The 20708-nt window shown below is 50.7% G+C and overlaps 4 gene segments (V, D, J or C); all 4 read right to left on the reverse strand.

Moving 5' to 3' along the window:
• Positions 1-5885: 5885 nt before the first annotated feature.
• LOC103190979 lies at positions 5886-6577 on the reverse strand. The segment is given in 2 exon segments: positions 5886-6234; positions 6462-6577. Coding segments are annotated over 2 exon segments (381 nt in total).
• A 465-nt stretch (positions 6578-7042) lies between these two features.
• Positions 7043-9309, reverse strand: LOC103190981. The segment is given in 2 exon segments: positions 7043-7428; positions 9227-9309. Coding segments are annotated over 2 exon segments (384 nt in total).
• A 5716-nt stretch (positions 9310-15025) lies between these two features.
• On the reverse strand, positions 15026-15681 carry LOC103191102. The segment is given in 2 exon segments: positions 15026-15380; positions 15599-15681. Coding segments are annotated over 2 exon segments (387 nt in total).
• A 2107-nt stretch (positions 15682-17788) lies between these two features.
• Positions 17789-18557, reverse strand: LOC103173903. The segment is given in 2 exon segments: positions 17789-18207; positions 18425-18557. Coding segments are annotated over 2 exon segments (390 nt in total).
• Between the last annotated feature and the right edge of the window lie 2151 nt (positions 18558-20708).

A 20708-nucleotide genomic window follows, 5' to 3' on the forward strand; every position in this document is an offset into this window, starting at 1 on the left:
GTTCCTCTCTCTCTTTCTCTCTCCCTCTCTATGTCTCACACACTCTCTTTTTCTCTCTCTCACTTACACTCTAACGTGTCTCCTCCCTCTCCCCACCCCTCCGCCCCCTCCACCACAGACGTGAATCTCTGTCACAGATAATCCACCAATGACACAATACAACAAAAGCAACAAGATTCCATTTATAGAGCGCCTTTCACGTCGGGAGGACGTTCCAAGGCGATGTACGGTTGGGTCAGGACCCGAGCAGTGGGGGAAATGGTCAGGGTGAGGGGAGGGAAGGGTGGGAGCGAGGAGGGGGTAGAGAGTCGAGAGGGGAGCTGAAGGCACGGTCAAAGAGAAATGTCTTGAGACCAGCCTTGAAGGAGGAAAGGGAGGAGGCGGCGAAGGCACTGGGGGATGGAGTTCCAGAGCCTCGGGGCTGAGAGGCTGAAGGCCCGGCCACTGATGGTAGGGCAGTTGGGGCGGGGGATGTGGAGCATATGGGAGCCAGAGGAACGGAGGGTATGGGCAGGTAGGTAGGGGGATAGTAGGTCGGAGAGGTAGGAGGGAGCGAGGCCGTGAATGGCCTTATAGGTGAGGATGAGGATCTTAAAATCGATCCTCTGGGGGATGGGGAGCCAGTGGAGGCGAGCGAGGGTGGGAGTGATGTGGACGTCCCAAGGCGCTGAAATAGTGTATGAGCCGTGCCCCGAGTGGGACATTGTATTCCTTGTTGGAAACAGACCCAATGTATAATTCTATGATTGTTGGGCTATGGAGACGTGGGGAGGGGGAAGGAACGTCCTGAGACATTTTCTTTGGCCGGCCCGGTGTCGGACACACGCGGAAACCCATCACAGCAGCTAAGATTCTCCAAACTGAACTGAAATGTCCATGTAACCCACCCACACATACAAATCCCAGAGATAGATCCTTGGAATGTCATGTGCACTCTCTCCCCAGAGGGTCCCATCCTGCTTAACTAATTCTGGAGAGTGTTAGGTGCAGTTTGGCGAGCTCCTAGGCTTGGTGGGATCCCATACTGTGCGTTGGAGTGTAACCAGTTAAACCACGTAGCTTGCCATTGATACTGCTGTCTGGCAAGCTTTCTCACTGCTTCTCCAGTTAGGATCAACCTACCTGTTGGGCTTTGGCTTGAACAGAAGCTCAGAGGGTGGAATCCCTGCCACCAGTGACCGGTTAGCCCTTCCTGGTCCTGCCGATGAGCCAGGCTGGGTTGTGCTATCATCAGCAACGCCCTGGAAGACTGCGGATTTGCTCAGGAACCGGACTCCATCTCATCCCAATGGATGGACTCATTTCAGACATTCTATGGCCAAGCACATCACCTTGGAGCCAGTTTGGCTCAGAGGAGACCCCGCCGGCTTCTGGACAACCAGTGAAGCTTCAGCACCCACAGGGGCAGGAACTGCAGGGAGAGAAGTGGTTCCAGGTTTCGTGACAGAGACACGGAGTGAACAGCAACAACAAGAAATTGCATTTAATCAGCGGGTTTGTGGGGAGATGCGGAGATAAAGCCATGATCTACCCCTCAACTCAAAGCCTCCCTTTCGCTCTCTGTGTCTCATCGTCGGTGTTGACCTGGTTTTGTATTTGAAGCGGCTGAGTACAGGTGTCGGGGATGTGGAAGGAGCGCTTGTGTGTGTGGGGGGGGGGGTACGGGGAAGCTTTGTGTATCCTGTGTGAGGTTTATGTATGAGAGATCTGTCTCTCTCTCACACTGTGCCCATCTCTAGCAGCACAGTAATACACCCCCTCCCGGGCTGCGATCATGTTGGAGATCTTCAGGGAGGATTCTTTGTTTCTAGTCTGTGTAATCGTGTAGTGAGCTTCCATACCCGCCTCGTAATTTGGGCTCGACACCATGGCATATCCGATCAATGTGAGGCCTCCCTGATGGGGTTGGAGGTACCAGAGCATTACTTGATAGTCTGTATCATTCTGATAACAATGCAAACTCTCTGTCTCCCCCTCTCTGGCTGTGACTGTCCCCGGCCACTGAGTCAGCAAAGCTCCCAGTGACAGACCTGCAAAGACAATAAGACAGGATCCATCATCCTGCCCACAGGGAATGTTCTGATTCCCGGGATTACACACTCACACATTCTCACACACACACACACACACAGAGTGGCATCATCTCAGACAGAGATCGAAGTGGATGATATGCAATCCGAGTGTATTTGGGAGCCTGAGGGGAATTGAGAGATGTTGAGAGATACTCACAGGGCCAGAGGATGGAGATCAGAGAGACAGTGAGAAAGGACAGACTCATTGTTGGCAGAGACTTGGATTAACATTGGGAACCTCACACCAGAGCACAGATTCCTCTCTCTTTCTCTCTCACTCTCTATGTCTCACACACTCTCTTTTTCTCTTTCTCGCTTACACTCTACGTATCTCCTCCCACTCCCCACCCCTCCGCCCCCCCCCCCACCTCAGATATAAATCTCTGTCACAGATAATCCACCAATGGCACCAAAGTATTGAACCATAATGAAAGCAGAACTCCCCCATCGTGGGGCATTCATAGATTCATATAATTATACAGCTCGGAAGCAGGCCATTCGACCCATCGTGTGTGTGTGTGCTGGATCTTTGGAAAGGACTATCCAAATGAATCCCATTTCCCCGCGTTCTCCCCATAGCCCTGCAAACTTGTCAATCCCAAATAAGTGTCTACCTCTCTCCTCAAAGTTGTTATCGGCTTCCACCAGCCTTTCAGGCAATGCATTCCAGATTTGAGCAACTCACTGTGTTTTCCCCCCCCCCACTCTGTTTCTTTTAACAACTATTTTAAATCCATGTCCTCGGGTTACCGACCCACCCGCCAGTGGGAATAGTTTCTCCTTGTTCACTCTATCGAATCCCCTCTTAATTTTAAAACCTTCTAATACGTCTCCTCTTCACCTTCTCTGCTCCAAGGAGAATAATCCCGGCTTCTCCAGCCTCTGTGCTTTATTAACCCACATTGAAAATTTATTTTGTCCCGGATTATAGTCCCTAGAAATTTCTCCACTACTGACGTCAGGCTGACTGGCCTGTGGTTATCTGGTTTATCCTTCTGCCCCTTTTTGTATAGGGGAGTGACATTTGTAACCCTCCAGTCCTCTGGCACCTCTCTGATGTCCAAGGAGGATAGCAAGATTGTGGCCCGAGCCTCCGTTATTTCCACCCTTACTTCCCTCAGCATCCCATCCGGCCTGGGTGACTTATCACCACCCTTGGACCACATTACCCGTTAGGGCTTTGGTTTGCAGTGTTAACAGGAGCTCAGTGGGAGGATTCCTTACTCCGAGTGACTGGTCTGCCCTTCTGGGTCCTGCTGATAAGCCAAACTGGACAGTGCTGTCATCAGCAGTGCCCTGGAATACTGCAAACACGACTGACTCCGGAACCAGTATAGAGACAGGAACAGATGGTGGACTCAATTCCGATATTCCATTGCCGTGCACATCAACTTGGAACCAGATCGGCCCTGAGGAGACCTCGCTGAATTCTAGTGACTTTACAGCTCCCCGCACCCCCCACTCCCCACTCCCTCCCCCTGGAACTGCAGGGAGAGAAGTTGTTCCCAGGTTTCGTGACGGAGACATGAGGTAATGACATTTAATCAGCGAATTTCACATGGGGACAATAAGTTGGTGAACTAAAGCCATGGACTACTCCTGCCCTCAACCACTTGCTTTCTCTCTGTCTCTCATTGCCTGCGTTGACCTGGTTTTGTATTTGAAGGGTGCAGGTGTGGAGGAGCGGATGGGGCCTTCTGTGTGTATGTGCAGTTGGGGCGGGGGAAGCTTGGGGCGGGAGTCACACGTGACTCCTGTGTGAGGTTTATGTGTGAGGTTTATGTGTGAGAGATGTGTCTCTCTCTCACGCTGTGCCCTTCTCTAGCAGCACAGTAATACACCCCCTCCTGGGCTGCGTTCAAGCTGGAGATCTCCAGGGAGGATTCCTTGTCGTCAGTTGTCTTTGTCATGTTGTAGCCGGATTCAAAGCCTTTCTCATACGTTGGGGACACATAGACATATCCGATCAATGTGAGGCCTCCCTTGCGGGGTTGGAGGTACTAGAGCATTGCACCAAGGGCACTGTCATTCTGGTAACATCTCAAAGTCACTGTCTCCCCCTCTCTGGCTGTGACTGTCCCCGGCCACTGAGTCATCAAAGCTCCCAGCGACAGACCTGCAAAGACAATTTAATATCAATCATCCTGCCCACAGGGATTACACACACACACACTGACATACACACTCACATACTCACACACACATTTATACACAAGCACCGCGAGATCATCTCAGACACAGAGAGAGGAGGATGGTATAAAATCCCAGTGTATTTAGACCCTGAGGGGAATTGAGAGATGTTGAGAGATACTCACAGGGCCAGAGGATGGAGATCAGAGAGACAGAGAGAAAGGACAGACTCATTGTTGGCAGAGACTTGGATTAACATTGGGAACCTCACACCAGAGCTCAGGTTCCTCTCTCTCTCTCTCTCTCTGCTTCTCTGTGGACTGAAGCTTTGGTAAATTGAAGGCAACAATGACAGCAAAGTTTATGAACTACGTGGCGAGTGGACACCCCCCCCAGTGGCTGTTGTTGGGAGGTGGGTGCAGGTGTCGATTGAATCCCTATTGAATCCCCCTCATAATTTTGAAAACCTCTATTAAGTCTCCTCTTACTTATCCTTTTCCAAGGAGAATAATCCCAGCGTCTCTAGCCACTCCTTGTAATTGAAGCCCCTCCATTCCTGGTACTCGGTGGAAGGATTCCCTGCCCCCAGTGACTGGTCTGCCCTTGCAGGTCCTGCCGATGAGCTAGGCTGGGCTGTGTTGTCATCAGCAGTGCCCGGTTCCTCCTGGCTCAGGACCCAGACTCGAGATCATCGCAGTGGGTAGCCTCAATTCTGACGTTCCATTACCAAGCACATAATCTTGGAGCCAGTTCCGCCCCAAGGAGACCCCACTGATCTCCAGACTCCCAGTCATGATACAGTTCCATCCCTCCAGGGGAGGGAGAAAAGTTGGCCCCAGGTTTCGGGAGAGAGACATAGAGTGAACAACAACATCAATAAATTGCATATAATCAGCGTGTCTCGCACGGGGATAATATTTCTGGAGTCCTTGTGGTTAGAGCACTGGCTTTGCAAGCGAGAGACCTGGGTTTGATTCCCGGTCAGGGCGAAACCTTGGGCGAGTTTCCTCACTCCACACGCCTGATAATAACCCCTCAAGAAAAAACCAGTAATAAATTGCTCAGTTCAATCCACGACTGTTTGAGGGACATTGCTGTGCGCAATTGGCAGCCGTGTTTCGCCCACAAATATAGTCAATTCACTTTACAGTCTATTCTGTGAAGCACTTTGAGACGTCGAGAAGACGTGAAAAGCACAATATCAATGCAAGGATTATTATTATTATTATTGATGTGGGGCGTTGGGGAGATAAAGCCATCGTCTACTGCTACCCCTTTCTTTCTCTCTCCCCTCTCTCCGTCTCTCACACACTCTCTCTCTTTCGGAATGAAGCTCTGGCAGGTTGAAGCAAAAATGACACCAAAGCTTATGAGCCATCTGGCAAGTAGAACACTCCCCCCCACACCCACCCACCCACCACCACCCAGTGGCCGCGATTGATAGGTGGGAGACATGGGGGGGAAGGGGCGGGGAGGAATCTCTGTGAACCTATTGCCTCCCCTCGTGTATGGACTGGTAACTGCAAGCATAAAATTGGTCCCAAATTTTAGAGAAACATAGAGGGAACTGTTTTGTTGTGTTTTCTTCTTGCAGAGACGAGGTGCAGGTGTTGGTGGGGCAGGAACTGGTTTGTATGTATGTGTGTGTGTGTGTGTGTGTGTAGGGGGTTAATTGAGTCGTTGTGTATCCTGTGTGAGGTTTATGTACGAGAGATCTGTCTCTCTCTCACGCTGTGCCCTTCTCTCGCAGCGCAGTAATACACCCCCTCCTGGGTTGGGTTCACGCTGGAGATCTCCAGCGTGGAGTTCATCTTGTCAGATGTCTTGGTAATGTTGTAACCAGATTCCTCATGCGTTACCGTTGTGTAGTAGACATACCCGAGCAATGTGAGGCCTCCCTGATGGGGTTGGAGGTACCAGAGCATTACTTCATAGTCTTTGTTATTCTGATAACAATTCAAAGTCACTGTCTCCCCCTCTCTGGCTGTGACTGTCCCCGGCCACTGAGTCACCAAAGCTCCCAGTGACAGACCTGCAAAGACAATATAACAGTGAGATCGCTCCGACAGGGAATCTGGGCTGAAAGGAGGTGATCAATGGATTACACACACACACACAAAGCGGGATCATCGCGGACATCCATCAATAGAGGCGAAGGGGTGATGTTGAGTGGAGGATGATATGAAATCCCAGTGTATTCAGGAGCCTGAGGGGAATTGAGAGATGTTGAGAGATACTCACAGGGCCAGAGATACTCACAGGGCCAGAGGATGGAGATCAGAGAGACAGTGAGAAAGGACAGACTCATTGTTGGCAGAGACTTGGATTAACATTAGGAACCTCACACCAGAGCTCAGGTTCCACTCTCTCTCTCCGCCTCAATCTCACAGTCTCTCTTTCTCTTTACCTTTCTCAATAACACTCCCTCTTTCCCAAAGGTTGTCTCCCTCTGCCTCTCACACTCTCTCTCTCTGTATCTGAGGAATTAAGCTCCAGCACAGTAAAGGCAGCAATGACCCCAATGTGTCGGTACCACATCGGAAGTGGGTGTCACTCCCGCCCCCCACCGAGGGACATTGGTTGGGGGTGGAGATGTGGGGGAGTGGGGGTGTCTTACTGAAGCCACAGCCTCCCCCAGGATCTGGTCCAGGAACTGCAAGTCACAAAATTGGTACCAGATTCAGAGACAGAGACACAGAGGGAACAGTGTGGAGAGTGGGCGACATGGAGCCGTGGCTACTCTGGTCCTGAACCTCTACTTCTCTCTGTCTCTCAATCGTCTGTGTTGATGGGTTTTATTTCTGCAGAGACTGAGGGCAGGTGTTGGCGGGGGAGGGGCTGGTGTGTGTGTGTGTGTATAGAATCGAGTGGTTGTGTATCCTGTGTGAGGTTTATGTACGAGAGATCTGTCTCTCTCTCACGCTGTGCCCTTCTCTCGCAGCGCAGTAATACACCCCCTCCTGGGTTGCCTTCTTGATCTCCAGGGAACAGTTCTTATAGTCATCTGTCTGTTTAACTTCGTACTCAAGTTTGTAAGCATCCTCCATCGTTGGGTTTGACAAATAACCGTATCCAATCAATGTGAGGCCTCCCTGATGGGGTTGTAGGTACCAGAGCATTGTTTGATAGGCTGTGTCCTTCTGGTGACAATTTAAAGTAACTGTGTCCCCCTCTCTGGCTGTGACTGTCCGCGGCACCTGAGTCACCAAAGCTCCCAGTGACAGACCTGCAAAGACAATATAACAATGAGATCCGCCGACAGGGAATCTGGGCTGAATGTCCTGGGGGGTGTTCAATGGATTACGCACACACACAAAGCGCAATCATCGCGGACAGAGAGAGGGTGTGATGTGAAATCCCTGTGGATTTGAGAGTTTACGGGGATAAGAGATATGTTGAGAGATACTCACAGGGCCAGAGGATGGAGATCAGAGAGACAGTGAGAGAGGACATTGTTGGCAGAGACTTGGATTAACATTGGGAACCTCACACCTCAGTTCTCTCTTCCTCCCTCTTTATCCTCACACGCGGTCACACACTGTATCTCACACTCTTTTTATCTCTCACATCGACTCTCTCTCTCTGGCTTTTTTTTCTGGACTGAAGCTCTGACGGATTGAAGGCACCAATGACACCAAAGTATTCGAAAGATATCACAAGCCCCAACCCCCCCCACCCCCCACCCTGTGGGACAGGAGAGTGAATCAGTGACGCTGCAGCCTCCCCTCGGGGATAGACTTGTAACTACAGGGTTCAAAATTGTTCCCAGGTTTAGATATGGAGATACAGAGAAAATACGGTGGAGGAAGTTGGTTCAATGGAGGCAGGGAGATGGTTAATATTGTGTGTTTGTGTGTGTTCAACATGAGGTAGTTACTTGTGTGTGTGTGTGTTGGGGGGTTGGGATGAGACAGAGAAGACTCAGGGAAAGTTGAGCACTGGTGTTGGTGACTATGGAAGAGAAGTGTGAAGGATAATTATCCATTTGGCAGTGAGGGGGTTAATTCAAGGTGACGTTGTAGATGCAGTCGGGGACCGTCTTATCTTTTTGTGTCGGTGTCTCAGAAGGTGTGAGAGACAGACCCACCCCACGTTTGCCGGCCATGAAGACCCATGAAGGCGCTGAGTAAACCCCAGTCCTTGTTGGCTTTGAGTTGGAGAGTCAGTGAGTTTGGGAGTCAGTGTGTGTGAGTGTGAGAGTGTCAGTGAGGCAGTGAGTGTGTGAGTGAGTCGGTGGGTGTGTGTGTTCCCCGCCCTGACGGCTTTAATCGGGGACAGAGACAGAGACACAGAGGGAACAGTGTGGAGAGTGGGCGACATGGAGCCGTGGCTACTCCGGCCCTGAACCTCTATTTCTCTCTGTCTCTCAATGGTCTGTGTTGTTGGGTTTTATTTCTGCGGAGACTGAGGGCAGGTGTTGGTGGGGGAGGGGCTGGTGTGTGTGTGTATAGAATCGAGTCGTTGTTTGTCCTGTGTGAGGTTTATGTACGAGAGATCTGTCTCTATCTCACGCTGTGTCCTTCTCTCGCAGCGCAGTAATACACCCCCTCCTGGGTTGGGTTCAAGTTGGAGATCTTCAGGGAGGATTCCTTGTCATCAGTTGTCTTTGTCATATTGTAGCCGGATTCAAAGCCTTTCTCATACGTTGGAGTTGTCACCACGGCGTATGCGATCAATGTGAGGCCTCCATGATGGGGTTGGAAGTACCAGAGCATTACTTGATAGTCTGTGTCATTCTGATAACAATTCAAACTCACTGTCTCCCCCTCTCTGGCTGTGACTGTCCCGGCCACTGAGTCACCAAAGCTCCCAGTGACAGACCTGCAAAGACAATATAACATCCATCATCCTGCCCACAGGGAATGTCCTGGTCTGATCCCCGGAATTACATACGTATATGTATATACACATACACACACATACACAGAGCCGGATCTTCTCAGACAGACAGAGTGGAGGATGATATGAAATCCGATTGGAATTGGGAGCCTGAGAGGAATTGGGAGACTTTGGGAGATACTCACAGGGCCAGAGGATGGAGACCAGAGAGACAGTGAGAAAGGACAGACTCATTGTTGGCAGAGACTTGGATTAACATTGGGAACCTCACACCAGAGCTCAGGTTCCTTTCTCTCTCTCATATACACTCTTTCTTTAACTCGTTCTTTAACTCTTTCTTTAACACTCACACTCTCTCTTTCTCAGTAACTCTCCCCCTCTATCCTAAATGTTGTCTCTCTCACTGTATCTCCGTGAAGCTCTGGAAAAGGAAAGGCTCCAATGACACCAAAGTGTCGGCACCATATCGGAAGTGACCTCTCCCCCCCCCCCACTCCCCACCCACCTAGTGGGACATTGGTTGGAGAGGAGATGTGGGGGAGTCTTAGTGAAGCTACAGCCTCCCCCAAAGTATGGCCTGGGAGATCATAAAATTAGTCGTTGGTTCGGAGACGTAGAGGGAACAGTGTGGAGAGTGGGCGACATGGAGCCGTGGCTACTCCGGCCCTGAACCTCTATTTCTCTCTGTCTCTCAGTCATGTGTTGTTGAGTTTTATTTCTGCAGAGACTGAGGGCAGGTGTTGGCGGGGGAGGGGCTGGTGTGTGTGTGTGTGTATAGAATCGAGTCGTTGGGTATCCCGTGTGAGGTTTATGTACGAGAGATCTGTCTCTCTCTCACACTGTGCCCTTCTCTCGCAGCGCAGTAATACACCCCCTCCTGGGCTACGTTCTTGATCTCCAAGGAGCAGTTCTTATAGTCATCAGTCTGTGTAATTTTGTAGTCAGGTTTGTCATCCTCAATCGTTGGAGTTGACATAAAACCGTATCCAATCAATGTGAGGCCTCCCTGATGGGGTTGGATGTACCAGAGCATCGTATCAAGGGCACTGTCATCCTGGTGACATCTCAAAGTCACTGTCTCCCCCTCTCTGGCTGTGACTGTCTCCGGCCACTGAGTCACCAAAGCTCCCAGTGACAGACCTGCAAAGACAATATAACATCCATCATCCTGCCCACAGGGAATGTCCTGGTCTGATCCCCGGAATGACATACACATACGGGCGCACACACTCACACATACACACATGCACATACACACACATACACAGAGCCAGATATTCTCAGACAGAGAGAGTGGAGGATGATATCAAAATCCCATTGGAATTGGGAGCCTGAGGGGAATTGAGAGACTTTGGGAGATACTCACAGGGCCATAGGATGGAGATCAGAGAGATAGTGAGAAAGGACAGACTCATTGTTGGCAGAGACTTGGATTAACATTGAGAACCTCACACCAGAGCTCAGGTTCCTCTCTCTCTCTCCCCCCCCACTGTCACACGCCCTCTTTCTGTTTACCTTTCTCAACAACACTCCCCCTCTCTCCTAATGGTTGTCTCCCTCTGTCTCTCACTCTCTCTCTCTCTCTGTATTTGTGGAATTAAGCTCCAGCAGAGTAAAGGCACCAATGACCCCAAGGTGTCGGTACCACATCGGAAGTGGGTGTCACTCCCGCCCCCCACCGAGGGACATTGGTGGGAGGTGGAGATGTCTTAGTGAAGCCACAGCCTCCCCCAGGGTCTGGTCCAGGAACTGCAAGTCACAAAATTGGTCCCAGATTCAGAGACAGAGGCACAGAGGGAACAGTGTGGAGAGTGGGCGAAATGGAGCCGTGGCTACTCCGGCCCTGAACCTCGATTTCTCTCTGTCTCTCAATCATCTGTGTTGATGGGTTTTATTTCTGCAGAGACTGAGGGCAGGTGTTGGCGCGGGAGGGGCTGGTGTGTGTGTGTGTGTGTATAGAATCTAGTGGTTGTGTATCCTGTGTGAGGTTTATGTACGAGAGATCTGTCTCTCTCTCACGCTGTGCCCTTCTCTCGCAGCACAGTAATACACCCCCTCCTGGGTTGGGGTCAATCTGGAGATCTCCAAGAAGGACTCCTTCCTGTTACTGGTCTGGTTAACTTTGTAGTCAGATTCAAAACCCTTCTCATAGTTTGGGGTTGATGCAGAGACATAAGCGATCAATGTGAGGCCTCCCTGATGGGGTTGGATGTACCAGAGCATCGTATAAACGGAGCTATCGTCCTGGCGACATCTCAAAGTCACTGTCTCCCCCTCTCTGGCTATGACTGTCCGCGGCCTCTGAGTCACCAAAGCTCCCAGTGACAGACCTGCAAAGACAATATAACAATGAGATCCCTCCGACAGGGAATCTGGGCTGAATGTCCTGGGGGGTGTTCAATGGATTACGCACACACACACAAAGCGCAATCATCGCGGACAGAGAGAGGGTGTGATATGAAATCCCTGTGGATTTGAGAGTTTACGGGGAAGAGAAATGTTGGGAGATACTCACAGGGCCAGAGGATGGAGATCAGAGAGACAGTGAGAAAGGACAGACGCATTGTTGGCAGAGACTTGGATTAACATTGGGAACCTCACACCAGAGCTCAGGTTCCTCTCTCTGTCACTGTCTCTCTGTCTCTCCCTCTCTCTATGTCTCTGGAATGAAGCTCTGACAGAGTAAAGTCTGCACCACATCGGAAGTGGGCCTCACCTCCCCCCAGTGATGGGAGGTGGAGCTGGGGAGGAGGGGAGGTGTCCTAGTGAAGCTACAGCCTCCCCCAGGGTATGAACTGGGTACAGCGGGTCCCAAAATTGGTTCCAAATTCAGAGATAGAAATACAGATGCATCTGGAATGCGTTGCCTGAAAGGCTGGTGGAAGCCCATTCGATAACAGCTTTTATGAGAGAAGCAGAGGATTTGGGGAGGACAAGTTTGCAGGTTATGGGGTGAGAGGGGGGGAGTGGGGTTGAATTGGAAGCTCTTTTCAAAGACCGGCACAGACACAATGAGCCGAATGGCCTCCATGTGCGCTGTATAATTCTACGATTCTACATCGGAAGTGGGTCTCGTGCCCCACCCACCAGTGGGGCATTGGTGGGAGGTTTGAGATGTGGGGAAAGGGAAGCCTTTTAGTGAAGTTACAGCCTCCCCCGGGGTATTGGTCAGGAACACGAGATCACAAAATTGGTCCCAGATTCAGACTCAGAGACACAGAGGGAACAGTGGGCGACATGGAGCCGTGGCGACTCCGGCCCTGAACCTTTATTTCTCTCTGTCTCTCAATCGGCTGTGTTGATGGATTTTATTTCCACAGAGAGTGAGGGCAGGTGTTGGTGGGGGAGGGACTGGTGTGTGTGTGTGTGTGTGTATAGAATCGAGTCGTTGTGTATCCTGTGTGAGGTTTATGTATGACAGATCTGTCTCTCTCTCACGCTGTGCCCTTCTCTCGTAGCGCAGTAATACACCCCCTCCTGGGTTGGGTTGATGTTGGAGATCTCCAGGGTGGAGTTCATGTTGTCAGGTGTCTTGGTAATGTTGTAGCCGGATTTAAACTTGTCCTCATATTCGGTTGAGAATCGGTTATATCCGATCAATGTGAGGCCTCCCTGATGGGGTTGGATGTACCAGAGCATTGTAATGTCAGTACTGGCAGTATTGTCCTGGTGACAATTCAAAGTCACTGTCTCCCCCTCTCTGGCTGTGACTGTCCGCGGCCACTGAGTCACCAAAGCTCCCAGTGACAGACCTGCAAAGACAATATAACAATGAGATCCCTCCAACAGGGAATCTGAGCTGAATGTCCTGGCGGGTGTTCAATGGATTATGCACACACACAAAGCGCAATCATCGCGGAGAGAGAGAGGTGTGATATGAAATCCCTGTGGATTTGAGAGTTTACGGGGATGAGAGACGTTGGGAGATACTCACAGGGCCAGAGGATGGGGATCAGAGAGACAGTGAGAAAGGACAGACACATTGTTGGCAGAGACTTGGATTAACGTTGGGAACCTCACACCAGAGCTCAGGTTCCTCTCACTATCTGTGTCTCTCTTCTAAGGCTTAAAAGCTTCTAAGGGAGAAGCAAATAACTATTTGGGGAGGACAAGTTTGCAGGTTATGGGGAGAGAGTGGGGGAGTGGGGTCGAATTGGAAGCTCTTTTCAAAGACCGGCACAGACACGATGAGCCGAATGGTCTCCATCTGCGCTGTATAATTCTATTCGATTCTACATCGGAAGTGGGTCTTGTGCCCCACCCACCAGTGGGGCATTGGTGGGAGGTTTGAGATGAGGGGAAAGGGAAGCCTTTTAGTGAAGTTACAGCCTCCCCCGGGGTATTGGTCAGGAACACGAGATCACAAAATTGGTCCCAGATTCAGATTCAGAGACACAGAGGGAACAGTGAGGAGAGTGGGTGACATGGAGCTGTGGCTACTCCGGCCCTGAACCTCGATTTCTCTCTGTCTCTCAATCGTCTGTGTCGATGGGTTTTATTTCCGCAGAGACTGAGGGCAGGTGTTGGCGGGGGAGGGGCTGGTGTGTGTGTGTATAGAATCGAGTCGTTGTGTATCCTGTGTGAGGTTTATGTACGAGAGGTCTGTCTCTCTCTCACGCTGTGCCCTTCTCTCGCAGCGCAGTAATACACCCCCTCCTGGGTTGCCTTCTTGATCTCCAGGGAACAGTTCTTATAGTCGTCTGTCTGTTTAACTTCGTAGTCAAGTTTGTAAGCATCCTCCATCGTTGGGTTTGACGCAAAACCGTATCCAATCAATGTGAGGCCTCCCTGATGGGGTTGGAGGTACCACAGCATTGTTTGATAGGCTGTGTCCTTCTGGTGACAATTCAAAGTCACTGTCTCCCCCTCTCTGGCTGTGACTGTCCGCGGCAACTGAGTCACCAAAGCTCCCAGTGACAGACCTGCAAAGACAATATAACATCAGGTCATCCTGCCCACAGGGAATGTTCTGGTCTGATTCCCGGAATGACACACACACACAAACTCACATTCACACAAACACATCCCTCAAACAGAAAGAGGGTTTGGATATGAAATCCCAATGGCTTTGGGACCCTGAAGGGAATTGAGAGATGTTGAGAGATACTCACAGGGCCAGAGGATGGAGATCAGAGAGACAGTGAGAAAGGACAGACTCATTGTTGGCAGAGACTTGGATTAACAATGGGAACCTCACACCAGAGCTCAGGTTCCTCTCTCTATCTGCGTCTCTCTGTCTCTCCCTCTCTCTATGTCTCTGGAATGAGGCTCTGACAGAGTAAAGTCTGCACCACATCGGAAGTGGGCCTCACCTCCCCCCAGTGATGGGAGGTGGAGCTGGGGAGGAGGGGAGGTATCTTAGTGAAGCTACAGCCTCCCCCAGGGTATGAACTGGGTACAGCGGGTCCCAAGATTGGCTCCAAATTCAGAGATAGGAATACAGATGCATCTGGAATGCGTTGCCTGAAAGGCTGGTGGAAGCCCATTCGATAACAGCTTTTATGAGACCAGTAGATACCTATTTGGGGAGGACAAGTTTGCAGGTTATAGGGAGAGAGCGGGGGAGTGGGGTCGAATTGGAAGCTCTTTTCAAAGACCGGCACAGACACGATGAGCCGAATGGCCTCCATCTGCGCTGTATAATTCTGTGATTCTACATCGGTCTCGTGCCCCACCCGCCAGTGGGGCATTGGTGGGAGGTTTGAGATGTGGGGAAAGGGAAGCCTTTTAGTGAAGTTACAGCCTCCCCCGGGGTATTGGTCAGGAACACGAGATCACAAAATTGGTCCCAGATTCAGACTCTAGAGACACAGAGGGAACAGTGTGGAGAGTGGGCGACATGGAGCTGTGGCTACTCCGGCCCTGAACCTCGATTTCTCTCTGTCCTCAATCGTCTGTGTTGATGGGTTTTATTTCTGCGGAGACTGAGGGCAGGTGTTGGTGGGGGAGGGGCTGGTGTGTGTGTGTACAGAATCGAGTCGTTGTGTATCCTGTGTGAGGTTTATGTACGAGAGATCTGTCTCTCTCTCACGCTGTGCCCTTCTCTCGCAGCGCAGTAATACACCCCCTCCTGGGTTGGGTTCATGTTGGTGATCTCCAGGGTGGAGTTCATGTTGTCAGGTGTCTTGGTAATGTTGTAGCCGGATTTAAACTTGTCCTCATATACGGTTGAGAGTTCGTTATATCCAATCAATGTGAGGCCTCCCTGATGGGGTTGGATGTACCAGAGCATCATTTTAAGGGATTTGTCGTTGTGGCTACATCTCAAACTCACAGTCTCCCCCTCTCTGGCTGTGACTGTCCGCGGCCACTGAGTCACCAAAGCTCCCAGTGACAGACCTGCAAAGACAATATAACATCCATCATCCTGCCCACGAGAAGGTCCTAGTCTGATCCTCGGAATTACATACACATACGGGCGCACACACTCACACATACACACATACACACACATACACAGAGCCGGATCCTCTCAGACAGAGAGAGGAGAGGATGATATGTAATCCCAGTGTATTTGGGAGCCTGAGGGGAATTGAGATTCTTTGGGAGATACTCACAGGGCCATAGGATGGAGATCAGAGAGACAGTGAGAAAGGACAGACTCATTGTTGGCAGAGACTTGGATTAACCTTGAGAACCTCACACCAGAACTCAAGTTCCTCTCTCTCTCTCAGATACACTCTTTCTTTAACACTGACACTCTCTCTTTCGAGTTAACTTTCTCAATAATTCTCCGCTTCAATCCTAAACGTTGTCTCTCTCACTCTTATCTCTGTGGAATGAAGCTCTGGAAAGGAAAAGGCTCACATGACACCAAAGTGTCGGCACCACAACGGAAGTGGCCTTCCCCCCCACTCCCCACCCACGTTGTGGGACATTGGTTGGAGAGGAGATATGGGGGAGTGGGTTTGTCTTAGTGGAGCTACAGCCTCCACCAAAGTATAGCCTGGGAACAAGAGGTCATAAAATTAGTCGTTGCATCGGAGACGTAGAGTGAACAGTGTGGAGAGTGGGCGACATGGAGCCGTGGCTACTCCGGCCCTGAACCTCTATTTCTCTCTGTCTCACAATCGTCTGTGTTGATGGGTTTTATTTCTGCGGAGACTGAGGGCAGGTGTTGGTGGGGGAGGGGCTGGTGTGTGTGTGTGTATAGAATCGAGTCGTTGTGTATCCTGTGTGAGGTTTATGTACGAGAGATCTGTCTCTCTCTCACGCTGTGCCCTTCTCTCGCAGCGCAGTAATACACCCCCTCCTGGGTTGGGTTCATGCTGGTGATCTCCAGGGTGGAGTTCATGTTGTCGGGTGTTGTGGTAATGTTGTAGTCAGGTCTCTCATGCGTTATCACTGAGTAAACGCCATACCCGATCAATGTGAGGCCTCCCTGATGGGGTTGGAGGTACCAGAGCATCGTATTAAGGGAGCTGTCATCCTGGTGACAATTCAAAGTCACTGTCTCCCCCTCTCTGGCTGTGACTGTCCGCGGCCACTGAGTCACCAAAGCTCCCAGTGACAGACCTGCAAAGGCAATATAACATCCATCATCCTGTCCACGAGAAGGTCCTAGTCTGATTCCCAGAATTACATACACATACGGGCGCACACACTCACACATATACACATACACATACATACACAGAGTCAGATCTTCTCAGACAGAGAGAGTGGAGGATGATATGAAATCCCAGTGGAATTGGGCACCTGAGGGGAATTGAGAGATGTTGAGAGATACTCACAAGGCCATAGGATGGAGATCAGAGACATAGTGAGAAAGGACAGACTCATTGTTGGCAGAGACTTGGATTAACATTGGGATCCTCACACCTCAGTTCTCTCTTCCTCCCTCTTTATCCTCACACGCGGTCACACACTGTATCTCACACTCTTTTTATCTCTCACATCGACTCTCTCTATCTCTCTCTGACTCTTTTTTTTCTGTGGACTGAAGCTCTGACGGATTGAATGCACCAATGACACCAAAGTATTTGAAGCATTTCACAACCCCCAACCTCCACCCCCACCCCGTGGGATGGGAGAGTGAATCAGTGACGCTGCAGCCTCCCCTCGGGGATAGACTTGTAACTACAGAGTGCAAAGTTTTTCCCAATTTTAGATATGGAGACCTGGAGAAGATACGCTGTAGGAAGTTGGCTCAATGGAGGCAGGGAGATGGTTAGTATTGTGTGTTTGTGTGCGTTCGACATGAGGCAGTTACTACTGTGTGTGTATTGGGGAGTTGGAATTAGACAGAGAAGAGTCAGGGAAAGTTAAGCACTCATGTTGGTGACTATGGAAGGGAAGTGTGAATGATAATTATCTGTGTGGCAGGCGATAGGCAGTGAGGGGGTTAATTCAATGTGATTTTGTAGATGCAGTCGGGGACCGTCTTATCTTTTTGTGTCGGTGTCTCAGAAGGTGTGAGAGACAGACCCACCCCATGTTTGCCGGCCATGAAGACCCATGAAGGCGCTGAGTAAACCCCAGTTCTTGTTGGCTTTGAGTTGGAGAGTCAGTGAGTTTGGGAGTCAGTGTGTGTGAGTGTGAGAGTGTCAGTGAGGCAGTGAGTGTGTGAGTGAGTCGGTGGGTGTGTGTGTTCCCCGCACTGACTGCTTTAATCGGGGACAGAGACAGAGACACAGAGGGAACAGTGTGGAGAGTGGGCGACATGGAGCCGTGGCTACTCCGGCCCTGAACCTCGATTTCTCTCTGTCTCTCAATCGTCTGTGTTGATAGATTTTATTTCTGCAGAGACTGAGGGCAGGTGTTGGCGCGGGAGGGGCTGGTGTGTGTGTGTATAGAATCGAGTGGTTGTGTATCCTGTGTGAGGTTTATGTACGAGAGATCTGTCTCTCTCTCACGCTGTGCCCTTCTCTCGCAGCGCAGTAATACACCCCCTCCTGGGTTGGGTTCATGCTGGAGATCTCCAGGGATGATTTATTTTTGTCATTACTCTGTGTAATGTTGTAACCAGATTCAAAGCCTTTCTCATACGTTGGGTTTGACAAATAACCGTATCCGATCAATGTGAGGCCTCCCTGATGGGGTTGGATGTACCAGAGCATCATATTAAGGGATTTGTCGTTGTGGCTACATCTCAAAGTCACTGTCTCCCCCTCTCTGGCTGTGACTGTCCGCGGCCTCTGAGTCACCAAAGCTCCCAGTGACAGACCTGCAAAGACAATATAACATCCGTCATCCTGACCACAGGGAATGTCCTGGTCTGATCCTCGGAATTACATACACATACGGGCGCACACACTCACACATACACATACACACACATACACAGAGCCGGATCTTCTCAGACAAAGAGAGGGGAGGATGATATGAAATCCCAGTGTATTTGGGAGCCTGAGGGGAATTGAGAGATGTTGAGAGATACTCACAGGGCCATAGGATGGAGATCAGAGAGACAGTGAGAAAGGACAGACTCATTGTTGGCAGAGACTTGGATTAACTTTGGGAACCTCACACCAGAGCACAGGTTCCTCTCTCTATCTGTGTCTCTCTGTCTCTCCCTCTCTCTATGTCTCTGGAATGAAGCTCTGACAGAGTAAAGTCTGCACCACATCGGAAGTGGACCTCACCTCCCCCCAGTGATGGGAGGTGGAGCTGGGGAGGAGGGGAGGTGTCTTAGTGAAGCTACAGCCTCCCCCAGGGTATGAACTGGGTACAGCGGGTCCCAAAATTGGTTCCAAATTCAGAGATAGAGACACAGATGCATCTGGAATGCGTTGCCTGAAAGGCTGGTGGAAGCCCATTCGATAGCAGCTTTTATGAGAGAAGCAGAGGATTTGGGGAGGACAAGTTTGCAGGTTATGGGGTGAGAGGGGGGGAGTGGGGTCGAATTGGAAGCTCTTTTCAACAACCGGCACAGACACGATGAGCCGAATGGCCTCCATGTGCGCTGTATAATTCTACGATTCGACATCGGAAGTGGGTCTCGTGCCCCACCCACTAGTGGGGCATTGGTGGGAGGTTTGAGATGAGGTGAAAGGGAAGCCTTTTCGTGAAGTTACAGCCTCCCCCGGGGTATTGGTCAGGAACACGAGATCACTAAATTGGTCCCAGATTCAGAGACACAGAGGGAACAGTGTGGAGAGTGGGCGACATGGAGCCGTGGCTACTCCGGCCCTGAACCTCGATTTCTCTCTGTCTCTCAATCGTCTGTGTTGATGGGTTTTATTTCTGCAGAGACTGAGGGCAGGTGTTGGTGGGGGAGGGGCTGGTGTGTGTGTGTGTGTATAGAATCGAGTCGTTGTGTATCCTGTGTGAGGTTTATGTACGAGAGATCTGTCTCTCTCTCACGCTGTGCCCTTCTCTCGCAGCGCAGTAATACACCCCCTCCTGGGTTGGGTTGATGTTGGTGATCTCCAGGGTGGAGTTCATGTTGTCCGGTGTCTTGGTAATGTTGTAGCCGGATTTAAACTTGTCCTCATATACGGTTGAATATTGGTTATATCCGATCAATGTGAGGCCTCCCTGATGGGGTTGGAGGTACCAGAGCATTATTAAATAGTCTTTGTTATTCTGGTGACAATTCAAACTCACTGTCTCCCCCTCTCTGGCTGTGACTGTCCGCGGCCTCTGAGTCACCAAAGCTCCCAGTGACAGACCTGCAAAGACAATATAACAGTTAGATCCGCCGACAGGGAATCTGGGCTGAATGTCCTGGGGGGTGTTCAATGGATTACGCACACACACAAAGCGCGATCATCGCGGACCGAGAGAGGATGTGATATGAAATCCGTGTGGATTTGAGAGTTTACGGGGATGAGAGAGATGTTGAGAGATACTCACAGGGCCAGAGGATGGAGATCAGAGAGACAGTGAGAAAGGATAGACTCATTCTTCGCAGAGACTTGGATTAACATTGGGAACCTCACACCAGAGCTCAGGTTCCTCTCTCTGTCACTGTCTCTCTGTCTCTCCCTCTCTCTGTATCTCTGGAATGAAGCTCTGACAGAGTAAAGTCTGCACGACTTCGGAAGTGGGCCTCACCTCCCCCCAGTGATGGGAGGTGGAGCTGGGGAGGAGGGGAGGTGTCTTAGTGAAGCTACAGCCTCCCCCGGGGTATGAACTGGGTACAGCGGGTCCCAAAATTGGTTCCAAATTCAGAGATAGACACACAGATGCATCTGGAATGCGTTGCCTGAAAGGCTGGTGGAAGCCCATTCGATAACAGCTTTTATGAGACAAGTAGATACCTATTTGGGGAGGACAAGTTTGCAGGTTATGGGGTGAGGGGGGGAGTGGGGTTGAATTGGAAGCTCTTTTCAAAGACCGGCACAGACACGATGAGCCGAATGGCCTCCATCTGCGCTGTATAATCCTGTGATTCTACATCGGTCTCGTGCCCCACCCACCAGTGGGGCATTGGTGGGAGGTTTGAGATGTGGGGAAAGGGAAGCCTTTTAGTGAAGTTACAGCCTCCCCCGGGGTATTGGTCAGGAACACGAGATCACAAAATTGGTCCCAGATTCAGAGACACAGAGGGAACAGTGTGGAGAGTGGGCGACATGGAGCCGTGGCTACTCCGGCCCTGAACCTCTGTTTCTCTCTGTCTCTCAATCGTCTGTGTTGATGGGTTTTATTTCTGCAGAGACTGAGGGCAGGTGTTGGCGAGGGAGGGGCTGGTGTGTGTGTGTGTGTATAGAATCGAGTGGTTGT

Source organism: Callorhinchus milii, unplaced genomic scaffold (assembly GCF_018977255.1).
Source record: "Callorhinchus milii isolate IMCB2004 unplaced genomic scaffold, IMCB_Cmil_1.0 Scaffold95, whole genome shotgun sequence".
Lineage (NCBI taxonomy): Eukaryota > Metazoa > Chordata > Chondrichthyes > Chimaeriformes > Callorhinchidae > Callorhinchus > Callorhinchus milii.